Raw genomic sequence first — 19,780 nt, forward strand, 5'->3', positions numbered from 1 at the left:
CAAAAAGGTATATAAGGAAAATGTCTCTTTCCTCCCCTAAACCCAACTACCTAGTCTATCTCTAGCTAGGAGGCAACTACTATTAACTCTTTTTTTGATATCATTCTAGAAATATTTGTATAAAAGCATATATGTTAAAACTGTTTTAATGTTCTGCTTTATTGTTTGTAAAAATGAAAGCAACCTGAATGTCCATCAGTATGAGAGACTATAAAATATATTGTGTGAATACACAATAGAATACTATAACCATGAAAAAGAATGAAGTATTTCTATGTGTGCTGATATGGACTAATCTTCAAGATTTATTAAATGAAAACAGCAAGGTGCAGAGCCATGTGTTTAAAAATATATGCAGTACATTAGGCATATATTCTTATATATGCATAGAAAATTTCTAGACTGACAAACTAGAAACTTGATAGTAGTTACTTCTGAGAAGGGAAATTTAGGGTCTGGGATGGTAGAGAGACCTAGGTTTCATTGCAGATGTCTTTATACTGTTAGAATTTTTTACTGTGTGTACACATTTTTCAGTTAATAAAAACTAGTTTTAAAAAGGGAATATCTGTAATCTAAAATAAACTAGATCGAATTTTTTCTAATTGCAGAAGAAATACTTGTTCTTTATAGATATGTTGGAAAATACAGAATGACACCAAGAAAAATATTTAAAAAGTCATCCATAAATCCACAACCCAGAGGAACATAACTTTAACATTTTGGTATATTTCCTTCTAAACTTTTTCTACTGTATATGTGTATTATGTATACACACATATAGACTTGTGTATATTAAAGAAAATGAAAATGTTGTATTTTAAAATGCCATACTATATAGCTTTCTAATTTGTATAGAATTTTTGTTTTTAGTGCCAGAATGTCCTGGATACAGCTTCTGTGTGATAAGCCCTGAATTTATTGAAGTTTCTGCCACCAAAATGATCATTAAAGCAATATTGACTTTAAATTTTATAACTTAATTACTTAACTAAGTTGTGTTAATAAACAGGTGGTGTTGGATAGGTTAGAAATTGAAGTTTTTATTTTTGGCCGTACCACGCGGCTTGCGGGATCTTAGTTTCCTGACCAGGGTTCGAACCTAGGGCCCCAGCAGTGAACGCACCGAGTCCGAACCACTGAACCACCAGGGAATTTCCAGAAATAGAAGTTTTTCACAAAATAAGGCTAGTATATTAAAATGACTTATTTTAAATGTTTTTGAAGGTGTAAAATTCCAGGACAGGTGGTCTTTTGTTGCTTGTTGTTCTACTGAAGTTTAGTTCAAACAATGAATGTTTGACTCACGGCTCTGTCAGACTGCTGCTTTCTATTTTGGTTAGTTTCTTCTCTCTCAGACTTTGGGCCTCCTCTGAATGGTCCTCTCTAGGGTTGTGAGGAAAGGTGGCAGGGCCATCCAGAGAAAAATCTTTTAGTCCTAGGGAAGTTGGTAGAAATAGAAGAATAACAGTAAGGAAAACAGGCAATTTTTGTCTTTATTTTCCAGGTCCACTGTGATCTAGAGGAAAGTTTCTTCCTACTTGTGATTTTTCTATTTTAAGCAGATAGATTTTTTTTTATAATAAGATATCAGAGAAATGTTAACGTGTTATTTAAGGCTTTAAATGCTATCTATGCCTTCAAGCAGTATAAAATCTATGGCTCGGTTCTTGGGAATATGATATTTTGAAAGTTGTTTTGCATTATTTTCATGGTTGCCAAGAAATTTTCATATTTTTTTATATATAAAGAGAGTTTTATCTGAAAATGTGCTTATCACAAAATATTCTATTTTCAGATATTTAGTCTTGGATATTGCAGATAATCCAGTTGAAAATATAATACGTTTTTTCCCCATGGTAGGTATCAATATTTTAATATCATTTTAAATTTATTTATGATTTGACCTCTTAATTGTGGTTCTAAAACTTAATGAAACATGATTTTCTCCTATACTACTTTTACTTTGTTATGTCTGAAAATTGTGGGATTATATTTTTTAAAAATTTATTATTTTTAAAACCTTTTTATGATCTCCAAATATTTGAGAAATCACACTTCGAATTTCTTAAATTCAAACTAATATTTAAACTTGTAATAGTTGTATTTGTAGCATTTTGGAGATTTTTGACATAAGGTAATTTTTATTCATATAAATAATCAGGAAATTACTTTCAGTATATTTTGTTTCACTGTATGTATGTATGTATGTATTTTATGCTTATGTTACTCCACACGTTTTATTATAACACATTGCCTTTTGCCTTCAGACTAAAGAATTTATTGATGGGAGCTTACAAAGTGGAGGTAAATAATATTCCTTTACTTTGCTTACATTTATTTTTAGGAGATTATTTATGATAGTTAATTTTTTAGTTAGTATTTGTCTTAATTACAACTTTCATATTCTGCATTTATGTATAATAGACTTCCCAAATTTGTATATTTTCCCAACTTCTTGTTTCATTTGGATAGGCTTTCTTAAATATCTCTATAGAACTATTTTTCATGTTCTGGATCAGCTTTAAATCTCTTTAACCTAAAAGTCTACTGTAATCTCCACACAGTTAATATAAATAAATTCAAGGATTTTAAATTTAATAAGTATCCAAGTTGTATACATAAAATACATAAAATGCTTAAGAAAAGATTTATTGTAGTATGATACATAGTTTCAGTATATTTTAGCTGCTGAATCAGGTATCTTTCTATCAGACTAACTATTTCTTGTTTTTCAGGAAAAGTTCTTGTCCATGGGAATGCAGGGATCTCCAGGAGGTATGAAGTTAGAGATAATCTTTCTTTCTCTTGCATTTAATTAATGAGTTGTGTTTTCTGTTTTTTTCTAAAAATGTTTTCCCCCTCTTCAGTGCTGCCTTTGTTATTGCATACGTTATGGAAACATTTGGAATGAAGTACAGGTAAGAAAGTACTCTGAAACCTAGCCACAATTTAGATCCTCATTAAAATAAAGCTTAATGGAGATGGTTTAGGAGCTTTAAGTTAATAATCTCCTGATTTTGTCATCTAGTCATGTTTGATTAGGCAGGCCCTTTTATCCTGTGGTTAAGTCTCTTAATCCTTGTAGCTTGTCTACCTTGTATAGATCCACTTAGGCTAATGTTTGTTACTTTATGGAGCTAGTGCTAACTCTTGTTATTTTAAAAATCAAAGATAATTATAGTTGGAATAACCCATGGAAGACTGCTTGCTTACTACTAGGGAATTGGTTAATCTGAGTTTAAAAACTCTTAGACAAAGACGTAATTGCTTGCTTTGTTTGAAAGATTAATTTATTATGTTTTCCTTTAACAGTAGTTGGATGAAAAATTACCTAAGAATTGTTTTAGTGTCTATTCACAACTCATTGTTTGTCTTATCCAAAATCATCTTTTCCAAGCATATTGCGTAGACAAAAAGAGAGAGACAGGCTGATGAACTTTTCACCCTAAAACAAACCAGAAAAGCTGGCCAGTGTACAGTATTTTCTTTCTTAGTGTGTCTTGTACAAGTTAGAAATCTGTTGTAATCATTGATCCCTCCTTCTCTTTCACTCCTCATGTCCCAAACTGATCCTTTACCAAATCCTGTCTGTTTTTGTCCTAAAATATTCCTTGAATCTGGCTCTTCCTCTTTATCATTATTTAATCTCCCTAATCCAAGCTCTAGTCATGTTTTCTTTGGACTCTTCCAGTAGTCACCTTCTTAGTGGTCTCATGTTTTCTTTCCTTCTCTAGTCTGTTCTGTTCTCCACACCACAGTGAGAATTTTCTTAAAAGATAAATCTGATCATATGTTACCTTACCCTAAAAAGCTTTCAAAGGTTTCTGATCATTAATAATTCTTAACATGGCCAATGAAACTTCACATGGCATGCCCCTATCAATCTCTCCATTCTAATGCTATGTTCCCCATTAACCCTCTCCATTTGAGCTATGTTCAGCATTGGATCCACATGCCTCACATATAGTAGACATTCAGATGCTTTCTTTTTTTTCCCCCAAGTTATCTTTAATTAATTAATTAATTAATTAATTAATTAATTTATGGCTGCGTTGGGTCTTCTTTGCTGCACGTGGGCTTTCTAGTTGCGGCGAGCGGGGGCTACTCTTTGTTGCAGTGCGTGGACTTCTCATTGCGGTGGCTTCTCTTGTTGCGGAGCACAGACTCTAGGTGCGCGGGCTTCAGTAGTTGTGGCTTGCGGGCTCTAGAGTGCAGGCTCAGTAGTTGTGGCGCATGGACTTAGTTGCTCCACAGCATGTGGGATCTTCCCGGACCAGGGATGGAACCCGTGTCCCCTGCATTGGCAGGCAGATTCTTAACCACTGTGCCACGAGGGAAGTCCCAAATGCTTTAGTTTATTTGGTATTTTTTAATCTTAAAATTATAATGGAAAAGTTTGTTTAAAAGTGTTAATTCTTAAATATTATTTTAATACAAATGCTTTTATTTAACTGAAAATGATTAATGCCTGGTAGATTTTGTTTTATATATTCTCTTTATTATTTGGTGATGTGTCAATAATAATATTACTAGTGAAAATAACTTCCATTTATTGGGTTTCTGCCATGTGCCAGATACTATTCTAGGCACTTTTATCTCAACAACACACGGAAGTCCCTATACTTCTCATTTATTAACCAGTAATAATATCTGAGCATGTACTGTGTGACAGATGCTGTACACGATGTGTTATACTTATTATCTTCCATCTTTACAGTAGTGCTCCAAGATAGGAATTATTATAATGCCTAATTTACAGATGAGAAAAACAAAGCTTAGAGAAGCTGAGAAGTGTCCCCTAGGACACACAGCTGGGAAGCAAACGAATTGTGATACTTAGTCTGACCATGCTTTCGGTTTTTCCACTACAATTCACTACCTCTCTGTAGTACAAGCTGTATGATTATGATTTTCTATTTTAGGTAAATTGTTAGGTAAGTTCCTATTTTAGATAAATTCTGGAAAAATTGAGATTAATTCATGAAATAATATTATCGCCTTAGTTTTCTTTTTTTGTTTTCAGAGATGCATTTGCTTACGTTCAAGAAAGAAGATTTTGTATTAATCCTAATGCTGGATTTGTCCATCAGCTTCAGGTAACTTCTCTCTTCTTCCTCTTTAAGGCAGTCAGAAAGTAGGATAATTAAAATCTTATGTTCGTGTAATTTAGTTGTAGTATTTACTTTGTAAATACTTAAAAATTGCCATAACCTGATTAATTTGATTCTTTGTTCAAGTTTACATCTGTATTTAAAATTATCAATATTTTCTTAAAAGCTACCGTTAACAAGAAAAAAAGAGTTAAAGGCACATTTTTCAACCTAAAGTAAAATAATTGATGTTAGAAATGTCTTCAGTTACTTCTTTATTTTAATCACACATACAGAGCATAAGAGAGTTTTGATTCTAAACGTATTACGTACAGCAGCTTTTTCTGTTTTATATGCTTTATCTTTTCCATATTCTTTCACATTTTGATGATGCCTAGAAGATGCACTAAAAAGACAGTAAAGTAAACCTGTGAATTTATCTGATTAATTTATTTAATTTTTTTCCAAGAAGGAAAATCATAGGTTGAAGAATGTGCTCTGGCTGATTCCATCCAGTTATGCAGGAATAAATCTCACATTGAGACATCAAGAGCACTACAAAATGGGTTGTCTCAGTTACCAAACTTTAAATTTTACTTCATTTTTATTTTTAATTCACTTTTAGTTTTTACTTCATTTAAAAGAGAAAAAAATACGGTTAAAAAAATAAAAATTCAATAATGCCTAAGAAGAATACTTGAAAAGTAAGTCTTCTTAATAGTATATCTTGAAGATCATATATAGCTCTACCTGCATAATATTTTAATGTGTATATGTACATAGACGTATGTATGTATCGCAGTTTTACATGGTCAGTTGCTTATACATGGACCTTTAGATTGTTTCCAGCCTTTCATGATTTTAAACAACATTGGAAAGAATATCCTGGTAGGTACATCTTTGTTTACATGTGTGAATGAACCTGTATGATAATTGATCAGAGTAGAATTGCTGGGTCAGAAGACATTTGAAATTTGATGTTGCCAAATTGCCTCTAAAAAGGCTTCAGGAAACAAGGGGTACTTGTTTACCCATACCTAATCAATACCAATAGTGAAAGTGTTGTATGAAACTTCTTGATCATTGTTATCATGTTGGTAAAAGTGGCAACTCCTTATGATGTGCCTATTTTTCTATCAGGTTGTTGGTCTTTTTCTCATTGGCTTGTAAGGACTCTGTATATTAAGAAAATCTGTCTTTATCCAACTGATTTGAAATGCCATTTTTATTATATACCAAATTCTGATCTATACTTGAGTCTGTTTCTGACCTCGTATTTTGTTCCATTGATCTGCTTATTGCTGCACTTGTATCAAACAGTTTTAAATACTATAATACTATGTAAGTAATTTATATTACTTATATCAAGTAATTTAATCAAGATCCCCTCATTAACGTTTTTCTGGAATTTTCCTGTTATGTTCTGAACACTTATTTTTTGGTGTGAACTTTACTGGAAAGAGTCCTGTAGTTGTTTTTAATAACATTATCTCTACATTCACAGTTCAGAAGGAATTGATACCTTTACATTTTTCTCAGTATGTTCCTCTCTAAGAGTATGTTCCATTTATTCAAGTCAATTTCTATGTCTTTTAGTGTTTTAAAGTTTTCTTTATATAGAATATATGCACTTCTTATGAAATTTATTCCTATTTTCTTTTATTCCCATTGTAAATAAAATGTTTTTTTTCTCCAGTATGTTTTCTGATTGCTTACTTATGTATAGGAAAGCTATTGATTTTTATTGTTTTCAGTTGGCAATCTTATTAAACTCTAAACAATTCTGAAAAATTTTCTAGTTGATTGTCATAGATTTTCATCTTCAAATCATAATAATTTTGCAACTTTTCTAATTTTTTTTTCTTTCTCATTGGATGGTCATTGTATCAGAAGCATGATAAGTAATAGTGGTATAGTACTTGTGCTTTATTCTTGATTTCAATGTCAGTGCTTTTGTATTGCACTGTGTGTGTGTGTGTGTGTGTGTGTATTTGTGCCTATGTAAAGAGTTTTTACCAGGAATAGATGTTGATTTTTAGCTTAAAAACATTTTTTTTATGGAATGATTGTAGTTTTACTCCTTTAAGCCATTAATATGGTGAGTTGAATTATTGGATCACATTATGCTAGATTTCTTAATTTTGAATCATCATTTTGGTTCACAAATGGATCTCACTTGGTTATGGTACACTATGTTCCATGAATGTGTTGCTAGATTCTATTTGTCAGTATTTTTTTTAAGATTTTGGAATTAGTTGAATAAGTGATATTGGTTTGTAATTTTTTTCTGTACTATCCTCTTCTGGTTTGGATGTTTATCACATGATTCTCATTTTTAAAATGGAAACTTGCTTTCTCTTTATGTGCTCTAGAACAATGTAAATTAGATTGGAGTTACGGGCTTCTTGGTGTTCTGATATATGGTACCTGTGGAATCATTGGACCTTAATTTTTTAATTTAATTCAGTTATTCATTATTTCATTCATTTGTATATTTTGAGGGTGGACCAATTCTTGGACAGCTTTTCTTCATTTGGTAGGTTAAGTCTGATTTTCATATACTCCTCAGGTCACTTTGGATGGTTTCATAATCTCCTATATAATCATTCATTTCATAGGATTTGAGATAAAATTGAGGAAAATATTTTTCCATTTTTTCAATTTTGTGTATCTGTGCTTTCTTTTTTCCTTGATCTGGTTAGTTTATATAACTTTTCTGTATTTGAATTTCTGCTTGCTTTCTGCTTTCCTTAGGTTTTTCTTGTTCGTGCTGCTGCTGCTGTTATTCTTTAGTGAATTTCCTGAGTTGAAAGCTTAGTTTTTCATTCTTTCAAGAATTCAAGACTATGAATTATCCTCTTAGCATTGCTTTAGCCATATTCTACATATCATACATAGATTCTGCTATGCAATATTTTTATTATTGTTATAGCTTGATATTCTGTGATTTCACTTTTGATTTTATTTTTTACTTAACATTTGTTTGAGAGGTTTATTTTTTTAAAAAACTAACTATATAGGTGACAAGGTTTATTTTCTATTTTTGTTCATTTCTAATACTATTTACTTCTTGAATTTTTTAATGTTTTCTTCATGGCCTAATATATAGTTGTTATTACGACTGTCTCCTGGGCACTTGAAAAGAAGAAATATATTCTCTGTTTTCAGGGCATAAAGCTCAATATACAGTCGTCCCTCAGTATCCGTGGAGGATTGGTTTCAGGACACCCACCCCCCTGCCCCCACTGCCCCGTGAATTCCAAATCTTACATAAAATGGCATAGTACAGTCAGTCCTCTGTATCTGTGGGTTCTGCATCCGTGCATAGAGGGCTGATAGTATTTGTTTGCTTTGTCTGTCTTGGGCTGAGAGGTGAATTGAAACTCCTTTACTTTATTATGTTTCTGTTTATTTTTTCTTTAGTTCTTCTAGTTTCTTTGCCAATTTTGGTACTGTGTTATTTGGTAGATAAAATTCAAGTTAGATCTTCATTGTAGTTATATATTTATTATTCCTCCATTCAATTATTTTACTTTGAAATTAACCTTGTGTAATATTGTTTGCATTTGCCTTGTGAGTTTCTTCATTACTTTTCTTTCCACCTTTCTAAATCACTTTGTTTTAGATGCATTTCCTATATATGGTCTATGGCTGGATTTTGCTATTTGATTTGTTATCAGTATTTTTCTTTAATAGGTGAATTTATCCCACTTTCTTGCACTAAAAATGATATATACTTTTGTCTGTCATTTTATTTCATGTCACGCTTTCTCTTTTAAATGCATCTTTTTTAAACTTTTCACTATAAAGTTTATGAATTTTTTGTATGTTTGTATTTTGATAATTTTTAAGTTTATTTTTAGTTCTAAGGGGCACAATTGTAACTTTATAGTATATACATATGTTTCTTGAGTTACCACTTTTAAATAACTGTCAGTTGATTTCCACTATAAAAGATAAAAACTTATATACCTCTACTTCTTTCCTCCTTCCCCTCCACTACCTGTTTTGTTATTAGTCTTAGTTCTTCTAGGAGTTACCTCTTATACCTTTAAAAATATTTAAATATTATACCTCTTGTTACTTAGCAATATAAGATCATCTACTTAAACTACCTCCTGTTATATGTCCTCCCACCTCCTTTTTTTAAAAAAAAGATTATACTTTTTCTGCATTGTTACAGATTATAATATTTATATTCTGTCCTATAACCGCATTTTCTAGTTGTTCATCCTTAGTTCTACATTTAAATAGGATTCTAGCTTCTTTATTCAACTACTGGAGTTTGTCTTTGAGCATTATTTTCAAGAAGAGTTCTTGGAAACTATATTCCCTAAGTCCTGGCATTTTGGAAAATATTTTTCTGTTGCTCTTATGTTTGAATGACAATTGGCTAGATAAAAATTTTTTGTTTAATACTTTTTCCCTTATGGGTTTGTACACAGACCTGACATTGAATATTGCTCCAGAGAAGTCTGAGGGGAGACTAATTAAAAAAAATTTTCCCCCTGAAAAGACTTGATTGGGAGGAGGAGGTGTTGTCTGGATGAACATAGGATGCTTTATCAAGGTATATCTTGTTGATTGTTCTATATTAACTTCTCAGTCTTAGTATGCCCTTAGCACTTACAGATTCACACCTTCCCCTATTTCAGAAAGTTTTCTTCTACTATGTATTTGGCTTCTGATTTTGTTGTTCTGTTTCATTTGCCTGGTTTTTTCTCCCAGAGACATATTTTATGTTGGTTCCCTTTTTCTTCCATATCTGCCATTTTCTCTGTAATTATTTTCAACTTTGTTCTTTTCTCTTTTGGCTTGATTTTTCTCAAGCTTTTCTTCCCTTTCCCATACTTCATTGTTTCATCAGATGTTTATTTGGCATTGTTCTAGGCAATGGCAGTAAAGCAGAGAACAAAATAGACAGAAATCTCTGACCTCATAAAACCTATTCTAATGAGAGAATTAAACAGTAAACAAAGTAAAATGTAGTAGGTCAGATGGTAATGGGTCACAGAGAAAAATAAGGGAGGGAGAAATAAGGCCATATAAGGAGATGCGACATGAATTGCATTTTTAAACGGTGATCAGTAAAGGCCTTATTGCAAAAATGATATTTGAGCAGAGACCTGGAGAAATTAGGAGAACAAGCTGTGCTGATATTGGGGGTAAGGCATTCTAGGTAGCAGGAATATACGTGCAAGTGCCTTGAAATGGGAGTATGCACCGTATTTTCGAGATGTGCAAGAAGGTCAGTGTGGCTGCAACAGAGTAAGCAAATAACGGTAGGAGATTAAAGCTGGGAGGTAAGGGGCCACATGACAGGCGTTTATAGGCCATTATAAGTAAGACCTTTGGCTTTCATTTTAAGTGAAAGAACAACTTCAGATTGCCTGCTGCTGTGTTGAATATAGTATACTGTGTATATACTGTAGGGGTTGTTGGGGTTTGGGCAGAAGCAGGTGCTCGAGTTAAGAGGCTGTTGCAGTGATGGAGTCAAGAGAGTGTTGGTTTGAATCAAAGTGGTTGCAGGGGGAGAGGTGAGAAGAGATCAGATGCTGGATTTATTTGACAGTAGAGCTGACGGAATTTGCTGATGGATTGGATGTGAAGAGAGATTGGGATGAATCTAAGCCTTGTAGCCTGAACACTGGAAGAGGAACTGCTACTTGCTTATATGGGAGAAACTGCATGAAATTTGAAGGGAGTAAAATCAAGAGTCGGTTTTGGTCATGTTAAGGTTGAGAGAGCTATTAGATAGTGGGCAGGTATACATAGAAGCCTGGATTTCATGAGAAAGAACTGTATTTCTAGGGGTTATCAATATGTAGATGCTATTGAAAGCTTTGAAACTGGATGAGGTCACTAGAGAAGTGAGTGTGGATAGAGAAGGATTTCAAAAACAGAACGTTAATGTATTCCCAGCATGTAGAGATTGTGGAGATGGGGAATCAGCAGAGGAGGCTGAAAAGAGTGGCCAGTGAGTTGGGAAGAAAATCAGGATGGTCTGGTGTTTGGGAAGTCAAGTGAAGAAGGTGTTAGAAGAGTGGAGAATGACCCTCTGTTTCAAAGGTTGATAACAGGTTAAATAAGATAAGGGCTGAGAATTGACATTAGGTTAGGAACATGATGTCATTGGTGCCCTTGACAGTTTTTGTGGAAGGGGAAAGATAAGCATAATTGCTCAGAGTTGAAAGGAAAATGGGAAGAGAGGAATGTGAACAGCAGGAATAGATAATTCCAGGAATTATGCTTAGAAGGGGAAAACAGAAATGAAACAGTAGTTGGAGGGGAAACTAGGATTAAGAGGGGCGTTCTGTTTGTTTTCTGAAATGGTAGGAAATGGCATAGTCATCTCTTTTATTGTCCTATTTCTTCCATTAATCCTTTTATCTCTTCTTTAAACTCATTTCAGAAATGCCGTATTCTCATTGATTTCATGGAGAATTATAATTTTCACCTGCTCCATGGTGTAGTTTTCATGCAGTGTTCTTTATATATAGACTTTTGGTTATAATGTTGCTTTTCTTTCCCTTGCAAACATCTTTACATAAGACGTACATTGGTTCCTTTTTGATATTGGTCATCTTTGAACTGGAGACATTCTTCTTAGATAAGCTATTTGCCCAACAATAAAGTTGTGGGAAAGGGACCAGGGCAGTGGTGGGGAAAGGTAGGCAGCTTAAATTTTCCCAGTTGTCTTGGAAGACTTTCTCACCAACACTTTTCTCCAGTGGTATGACTCTACTTAGTGAGTGGAAAAAAAAAGAGCCCCTTTTGTCACAGGTTCTTCTTGTTTAGATTGATAACCACTGCATGCACATTAGAATCACCTGGGGAACGTTACCCATACCAGTTAAATGAGAATCTCTGGGGTGGGGGAGAGGAGCTGACTATATACCTACAGGTTTTAAAGGCTCCTCAGGTGATTCTCAGGTATAGCCAGGCTTGAGAATCAATGGTTTAGCCTTTACTTTCAGCTGACCAAGATCAGCAGATGCTTGGCAACATGCAACCCAGTTTCTCCTCCACGTTGCTTGCATCTTGCAGAAATGCCAGGTGTAGATGTTCATATTTTCCTTAATATGCCCTTCCTCCTCCCACAGCCCACGCACACTTCCTGGCTGTATCATACTAGGCAGGGGCTTGTTAGGTTTGTCAGCTGTACCCACTCTGTCTGATATCGGCAGTCAGGCGTCTTTTGTGCATAGCTTAGTCTGGTTCCATTTTTTTTTAATGTTACTGTGAAATATAATACACATATATAAAAATGCATAAAGTGCAAATAAACATCCATGTAACTGCCATCCAGGTAAAGAAACTGAACGTTTGCCAGAATCCCAAAAGCCCTCTTGAGGCCTCCTTCTAATCAAAATTCTCTTTCTCCCATCATAAAGGTAGCCAGTATCCTGACTTATTTGATAATTAATTCCTTACTTTTCATTCTTCTCATATTCCGGGTTATGGATGTTTCCTAGTTTCTTCGAATAAGGAGTTCTCTATTTCTTGTTTTCAGAAAGGGGAGAGGGATAGGAATGCCTTTATTTCTCCATCTTTAACTGGAAGTAGAGGACTATTGATTTTAAGAAATTAGAACCAAATATATACTTGAAGCAATTAAGTGCCTTATATTAATCTGATTTTTAAAAATATTTTATTTCTGGGCTTCCCTGGTGGCGCAGTGGTTGAGAGTCCACCTGCCGATGCAGGGGACACGGGTTCGGGACATGGGTTTGTGCCCCGGTCCGGGAAGATCCCACATGCCGCGGAGCGGCTGGGCCCGTGAGCCATGGCTGCTGAGCCTGCGCGTCCGGAGCCTGTGCTCTGCAACGGGAGAGGCCACAACAGTGAGAGGCCCGTGTACCGCAAAAAAAAAACCAAAAAAAAAAATTTTATTTCTTTTTATTCTTATAATCATTCTATGAGATTGCCAGTTTGGGTTTTGGGGGTATGTATGTGTTTTAACAGATGAAGTCAGAGATCATATAGCTTATGCCTGGTGGCAGAGAATACATACTGACTGGCAGTTCAGTGTACAGTGCCTTAGTGCAAGCTATTTGCTTGACTTGATTTATAGTCTCATCAATAAACGTGAAATTATAAGACAGGAATTTTAAGCCTTTCTCTTACAGCAGTATGGCACCAGAGTTTTCAGTATAAACTAAGAATACCAATAATGTACGTATTAACCACTTTTTAAATTTTGTTTTGTTTGGGGTATCCAAGAATTTAAATGTATATTCAAGTTAATTAAAATCTTTTCTAGGAATATGAAGCCATCTACCTAGCAAAATTAACAATACAGATGATGTCGCCACTTCAGATAGAAAGGTCGTTATCTGTTCATTCTGGCACTACAGGTAAGGATTTTTTCATTTTGGAGAAATTTGGGAAGAAAGATGATGGTAGTGAAGAATAGAAGAGAAGAAGCATCTTTTGCTCATTAACAAGTTACACTGAACAATTTAAATTGTTTAGAAAATTTTTGGATGGACTATTGAATTAAAATAAGATAATTTCAAATTTTAACTTTATAATTAAATATGTATTATATTGAGCTTCTGTGTGTACACCACTAGTTAATTAGAACGTGTTGATTGGAAGATCAGATTTCTACTTTGTTGAGTTTTAAATCTTTAAGTAGTATAACTGTGTTGCAAAGATTAAAATAATAAGAGGGGTCTGGAGATGAGGCCCTAAACACACTTAGGTGATCTTATTAAAAATGAAAGGTGGTTAGTAAGTAAAAGCAGGGTGACTAAATGTAAGCTACCTCAGTTTTTCTCTTGCCGTAAGTATTTGAATCCTTTCTCCTTTCCCTGTTGCAGTGTCCCCTCCCCCATTTTAAAAGTTAATGATCCAGGCATGCTCTCAAAATCCTAACTTTTGCCATCCTCTCCAAGACCTTGCTACCCTTTTTTGTCTCCTTTCTTTTTATTAGAGCATTCATGGAATTTTTTTAGTTTATGGTTTTTCTCTCCCAGAGTTCCTTTCAGTCTTATTTGAACCTACAACCTTGTAAGTTAGGAGAAACAGGTTACATACCTGGTTAGTGTTGAACCTGGAAATTTAACACTGGCTGCTCCACAAGTGCAGCACTATATTGCACTTCCTTAGTGATAATACTATATACCCATCCTTCAGGCTCAACTTCCCAGTTGTCACTGACTCTTTGCAACTTCTATCTAATCATTTTCCAAAATGGGATGGTCTGTTTCCTCAGTACCTAGAATTCCCTCCCTCTTTTATAGTACCCTTAATTTCGGTCAAGTTCAGGTCCACATTGGCCTCCTATTCCAACTCTTGTTATTTAGTCTGTTCTGTACATTGTGGCCAGACTTATTTTCATGAAAGATAGTTCTAATAGTGATATTCTTCCTGTATAAAAGTCTTCATTGGCATAATTTTTTTTAATATTTACTTATTTATTTGGTTGCACCAGGTTGTAGTTGCAGCAGGTGGGCTCCTTAGTTGTGGCTCGCGTGCTCCTTAGTTGTGGCGTGCGAACTCTTAGTTACAGCATGCATGTGGGATCTAGTTCCCTGACCAGGGATCGAACCCGGGCCCCCTGCATTGGGAGTGCAGAGTCTTAACCACTGGACCACCAGGGAAGTCCCCATTGGCATAATTTCTACTGAAGAAAACACATCATAGGTAGTAATTAAAGGCCCTTTTGACCTTTATTTGTATCTCTCACTGTACCTCTATATATGCACTCCAGAAAATGGGACTACTAGTGGTTTCCTGTGCGTGTCTACTGTTCTCCACCTAGAAAGCATCACCTTCAGTCTCTCTGTCCATAAAAACTTGGTTCAGATGTCATCGCCTCAAGAAAACATGATGATTAACTTACTCTTCCTTTAATCTCTAGTTATTCAAAACTGCCATAGAGCTTTATCTGTACCTCCTCACTTTCTGCCTTATATTAGTTACCTGTGTCTCTTACCTCACTTCGTAGAATGCAGGTGCAACACTGCATCTGAAACTGTTACAACCACTGTATTTAGACTTATGGCTAGCATATTTTCTTCTCTATTCCATCAATACTATATTTCTATCCTTAATTTTAATCTTTCAGTGAAACATTAGTTTTCTGTTGGAATCCACCCTCTGTATTAACATTATTACCATGATTTAGCACAAACTTTAGGGCATAAGTTTAAGGTCCTGCGATTGATAGGCAGATAACACAGCAAATCCTCTACCAGTTCAGTTGTTCCCTAAAGTTTTCCTCCATTGAGACTCAAATTTCTTGATTATAACTGTTGGGCATATGGGGATAGCTCTGATTCTGTGTGGGAGATTTCTGTACTAGCAGACTCTGATGTGAAGAGTAGATAAAAGAAAATCTCTTATCTGCTGCTACATGCTTCCTTTCTCCCAACTCTAGACTTGTTGGTAATAAAATCATAGTTTCAGTGGAAAAAATATTTTTGGCAGCATCTGTGGAAGCTAAAGGATAATTACATCTACAAAATAAATTGTACAAATGTACAGTGTCCTAAGTCACATGTTTATGGAGCCTAAAAAACTCAGTAACCAAACAATTATGAACCGTTATCCCTTTAAAAATTCTACTTTCAAACTGTTTTAAAAATGTTCATTATATAAAATACCTTAATACTTAAGAGGGAAAATGTCATGAAGATATAAAGTTCTTTGGGTAGTTTATAACAAAAGAATTTACAACAGTTTACTAAAAATTCAGTCATAGAATTTTCATAGTCATATATATGGTAACACTTCATGACAAATGAAGCTTTTGCTAGTTGTAACATTCTAATGAATGAATTTATTTAAGTTCCCATTATATGTTATGTTCATGCAATAACTTTTAGGCAGTTTGAAGAGAACACATGAAGAAGAAGATGATTTTGGAAACATGCAAGTGGCGACTGCGCAGAATGGCTGATTAAAGAGCAGCAGTATAGAGGATGTGAATTTCTATTTGGGAAGGAGAAAATACTACAGACAGTAATAATGTAAAATGGTAAAAACACAAGTAGTTTCTTTTCAATTATATGTTGCTTCCAGACGTGTTTTTCTGCAACTTGTTGAGCAACATTTTAAGATGTCGGACTTCTGCAATAGATGGCACTGATGGTTTTATTCCTTTTTTTTTTTTTTTCTTTACAGTTTTATTATAAACCAAGAATTTTGGACTTGCAAAGAGGTATTATTGCAATAATGCACTTTTCATACTTGAAGTTTATTTGTATGATATAAAGTTGTTACTTTAAACAAAATGCAAGTTAGGGGGGACTTGTTTATAAAATCTGGGTAATTTATAACAAAAGAATTTCCTAAAGTTTGCTAAAAATTCATTTTGTGTTTTACGTATTACATTTAAAAAATAATTTTACAGTTCAATTTTATGATGGAGCCTCTTACAGAAACATAAACAAATGCAGGAATCTGCCACATTTCTTTTTAATATAGCTCAATAGCTTAATTATCTTTTAATTTTTTTAAACTTCTTGATCCCATCTTAATAATCTTTAAATCATGACATTAGCCAACTGTCCTTACTTTAACATGATCCAAGTATTGCTTCTTTTCCTACTACCTTCCTAATTTTATCCTATAGAAAAAAAAGTTTAATGAACAAAGGAAAATGTTTTGCTTTATCATACCAGATGCTCAAAAACAAGGAGAGTTTTAAACTCAAGTGACTTTCCTTTAGCATTCTTAAAAGCCAAATGTTGTGTTTGTTCTTTTGAGTTGTGTAGCCTGTTTTTTCTTTGTCCAAAATGGTTCTAAATAGAATATAACAAACCAGTGTAGCACTATTTTTTTTCTAAACAAAGCCCAAAAAAGAAAAGTGCCTTGCCTCATTAGAAAATATAAAAAATAAATCCTCATGTCCTCTAAATTAGTATGTAGAACAGTGAAAAGTTTTGAACGTTTTTCTGTAATTTTTTTTAAACCATAAATTAGTTCAAACTGAAAGTCTTAAGGCTTGAAGAAACCTTAGTAAATTATTTGGAATATGGAGCATTTACTCCATTTTTATGTTGTCTTAATGATTCTGTGAGATTGTTCTGGCTCAGAGAAATGCTTTTCTTTGAGGATGCATTTATTGGGGAAAAGTGATTGTGGGAGACTTCAGTGTATTATAAATTAGTGTTGTAATCAGTTCTTGGCATTGCGTTAATCCAAATTTCCCCCATAATTTGCATTAGCAAAGTCACTTTATGGATCCTAGGTTCTCCATGTTTTTATTTATACATATAAAAATTGTTCTAAGAAAAACATTTTTGCTATTTTAAGTACGATGTTGGGGAGGAGAGGAGTGTTTTTAACTTTTTATAGTTGGTGATTTAGGGTAGCACAAACAAAACTCCTTTGTATCTCACTTTTCTCAGTCCTCTCTTGAGGTGCTTTACTGATGGGACTTGTAAGGTAGCAAGTTACCTACTTCGCTTTCCTCCCTAACGTGTAATAATACAGTAAAAGCTTTTTTATCCAGCATAGCAGGAGAGCGGCAGTGAATCAAAACTGCTTTGTTAATTAAGCGTTAATTCTGCTGCCCCAGGTGGTATTCCTCTTCTGATTTCCCTTCCCTTCCCTATTTTACCACCCTAAAATAACAGCATATTGTCAATCCCATTGTAGTCTTGTATTCTGTTGTGTGATTAGGTCATTGGGTGTGGTGGTCTAGTATAGTCAGGATTTGCATTGAGTGTTCAGAAATTCCAGCTGGTGAAGTGCCAGATAATACAACTTTCCTGTATATAGATCACTATTGGTTAGGTCAGCAAAGATCTCTTTTGCAAATTAATAATCTGTGATGCTTCATTCCACAAAAACGGCTTAAAAGAATCTTTGTAATAGTCCATTTAGGTTTTAAAAATGAGGCAGTTAAGATTTTCTAAATTAATTTCTTAAATACACATATCCTCTCTAGTAGTCTGGCCAAGAGTACAGGTTTGGTTATTAATTTACAGTTGGTAATTTTCCACTTTTTCTAACCACTGTAATTTTTATGTTGGCACTAAAGTGCCTGCCCGGCACTGTATATTAAAGACTCACAAACACTAGAAAACAGGACTGTCATCTTCTTGAGTACAAATTAATATGGACAAAAAGTTTATTCTTTCTATAAGAATACTGCAAGTTTGTTTTATCTTGGTTTCATTCTTCCACCCAGTGTTCAACTAGTTCTTCTGGTAGCTCTTCCTATTCTTCTGTTTGGTTCCATTTCTATAATTCCTCTGTTTCCACTGATGTTTTGTGATAGCTAACTATAGTACATTTAACCATTTATTTCCTAGAATATTTGAATAATGTATGAGTGACCCAGCACCCAATTTTAAACATTAAATATTAACCTGGGCACAGAATTTAAAATGATATTGCATCAAAACATAGGATAACTGCTTTATTGTCCACTTTGAAAATATGAAACTTGAATATTGAAAATATTCAAACTGGAATGGCAGTATTCTTACCTTGTAATTTCAGTCCATTGGTTCCTGTTAATTTCTTATCAGATGTTTAAACAGCAGTTACCTTTGTTTATTTGTATCTACTCTGGGGTGGAAGTATTAAACCATGATACCCTTTGCTACCAACTCTCAACCACCTAACTTTCAGAGCAGACTATTTGTTTTGGGAGGATTTTGTGCTTCATCTGAGTTTAGAAGTAATGTCAGAAAATGTTAAGCATGTCCTTTTAAAGAAAATATAAGGTTTATAATTGTCTTATTACCATGGTAATTTAAAGGCATTAGAAGTATTTAACTGCAATCTTAAATTATAAAGTTGGGATGCATATATAGAGATATATATCAAAATCTCAACTTGATGTAAAGTAAATGAGCAGTTACCTGGCAGACTTTTTTTTTTTTTCAGATAACTGTTTAATCCATAATTCCATAACAAACTTAGCTTCACTTCAATATTTATTTTGTCCATTCATCAGTGCTCCAATAAGTAAATGATAGGAAATAGCTGAAAATTACTAAAAGATTTTATTTTTTTTTATTGATTAGAAAAATAAGTTTCTAGGGTCTTTGAATGCTGGATTTTTTTTTTTTTGTCTTATCCATCCATGGCAGCTAAAAAAAAAAAAAATCACTCAAAATATTCAGGTTTACATGCTAGCTCTCTCATAGGGAGTTGCCATACCTCACAGTTCAAAGTGTATTTTGTAGATCAGTAACATTATACTGACATGTAATTGCAATTTACTATGCAGCAAAAATGATTCAAAAAGAAAAATAACCTACAGTGTCTATTTACCTTTGTATAGACAATTGCTTAAGTTACTCTGCTTTTAACATCTGTACTTGGATCAAATGCTTATGTATGTATAGGAATGTCACAGTGCAAGATGCTGCTAGCTCAGGCACAAAGTATTAAAATTATTTTGTGAAGATTGGTGGTTGTATTAAAACTGGTGTGCCATTATACCTCAAAAAGATTGAAAAGCTCATTTATACTGCTTATGCCTCAAAACCTCTTTACTTAGATTGTTGTCTTCTAGGTAAAAGTAACGCAATTTTAGTCCCACACAGATTAAGAAGGATGAATGAACATTGGATACTGAGAAGCACTTAAAGAGTATTTTGTAAAACATTGTGGTCACACATAAAAATTATGGTCAGTACAGGGAAGGCCCAAGTTTCAGCTCAGGTATATTTTAAACAATTAGTTGAACAAGTTTGGAGTTGAAAGTGAGGAAATTT

General features: G+C 33.8%; 1 protein-coding gene across 4 annotated transcripts in view; it reads left to right on the plus strand.

The window, feature by feature from the left end:
* STYX (serine/threonine/tyrosine interacting protein) overlaps window positions 1-19,527 on the plus strand; it is a 37,531-nt gene extending 18,004 nt beyond the window's left edge. For 2 of the 4 annotated variants that reach the window (XM_081229726.1, XM_081229728.1), the window contains exons 5-11: window positions 1,799-1,859; window positions 2,271-2,307; window positions 2,739-2,778; window positions 2,871-2,921; window positions 5,027-5,099; window positions 13,357-13,450; window positions 15,929-19,527. In XM_081229726.1, the coding sequence (XP_081085852.1) occupies window positions 1,799-1,859; window positions 2,271-2,307; window positions 2,739-2,778; window positions 2,871-2,921; window positions 5,027-5,099; window positions 13,357-13,450; window positions 15,929-16,002 (430 nt within the window). In that variant the 3' untranslated portion in view covers window positions 16,003-19,527. The remainder of the gene's footprint in view (window positions 1-1,798; window positions 1,860-2,270; window positions 2,308-2,738; window positions 2,779-2,870; window positions 2,922-5,026; window positions 5,100-13,356; window positions 13,451-15,928) is intronic. The other 2 variants (XR_014015450.1, XM_081229727.1) reach the window with 2 other exon arrangements.
* The last annotated feature ends 253 nt before the right edge of the window (window positions 19,528-19,780 follow it).

The sequence above is a fragment of the Mesoplodon bidens genome (assembly GCF_964165515.1).
Source record: "Mesoplodon bidens genome assembly, chromosome: 3".
In the NCBI taxonomy this organism is placed as follows: domain Eukaryota; kingdom Metazoa; phylum Chordata; class Mammalia; order Artiodactyla; family Ziphiidae; genus Mesoplodon; species Mesoplodon bidens.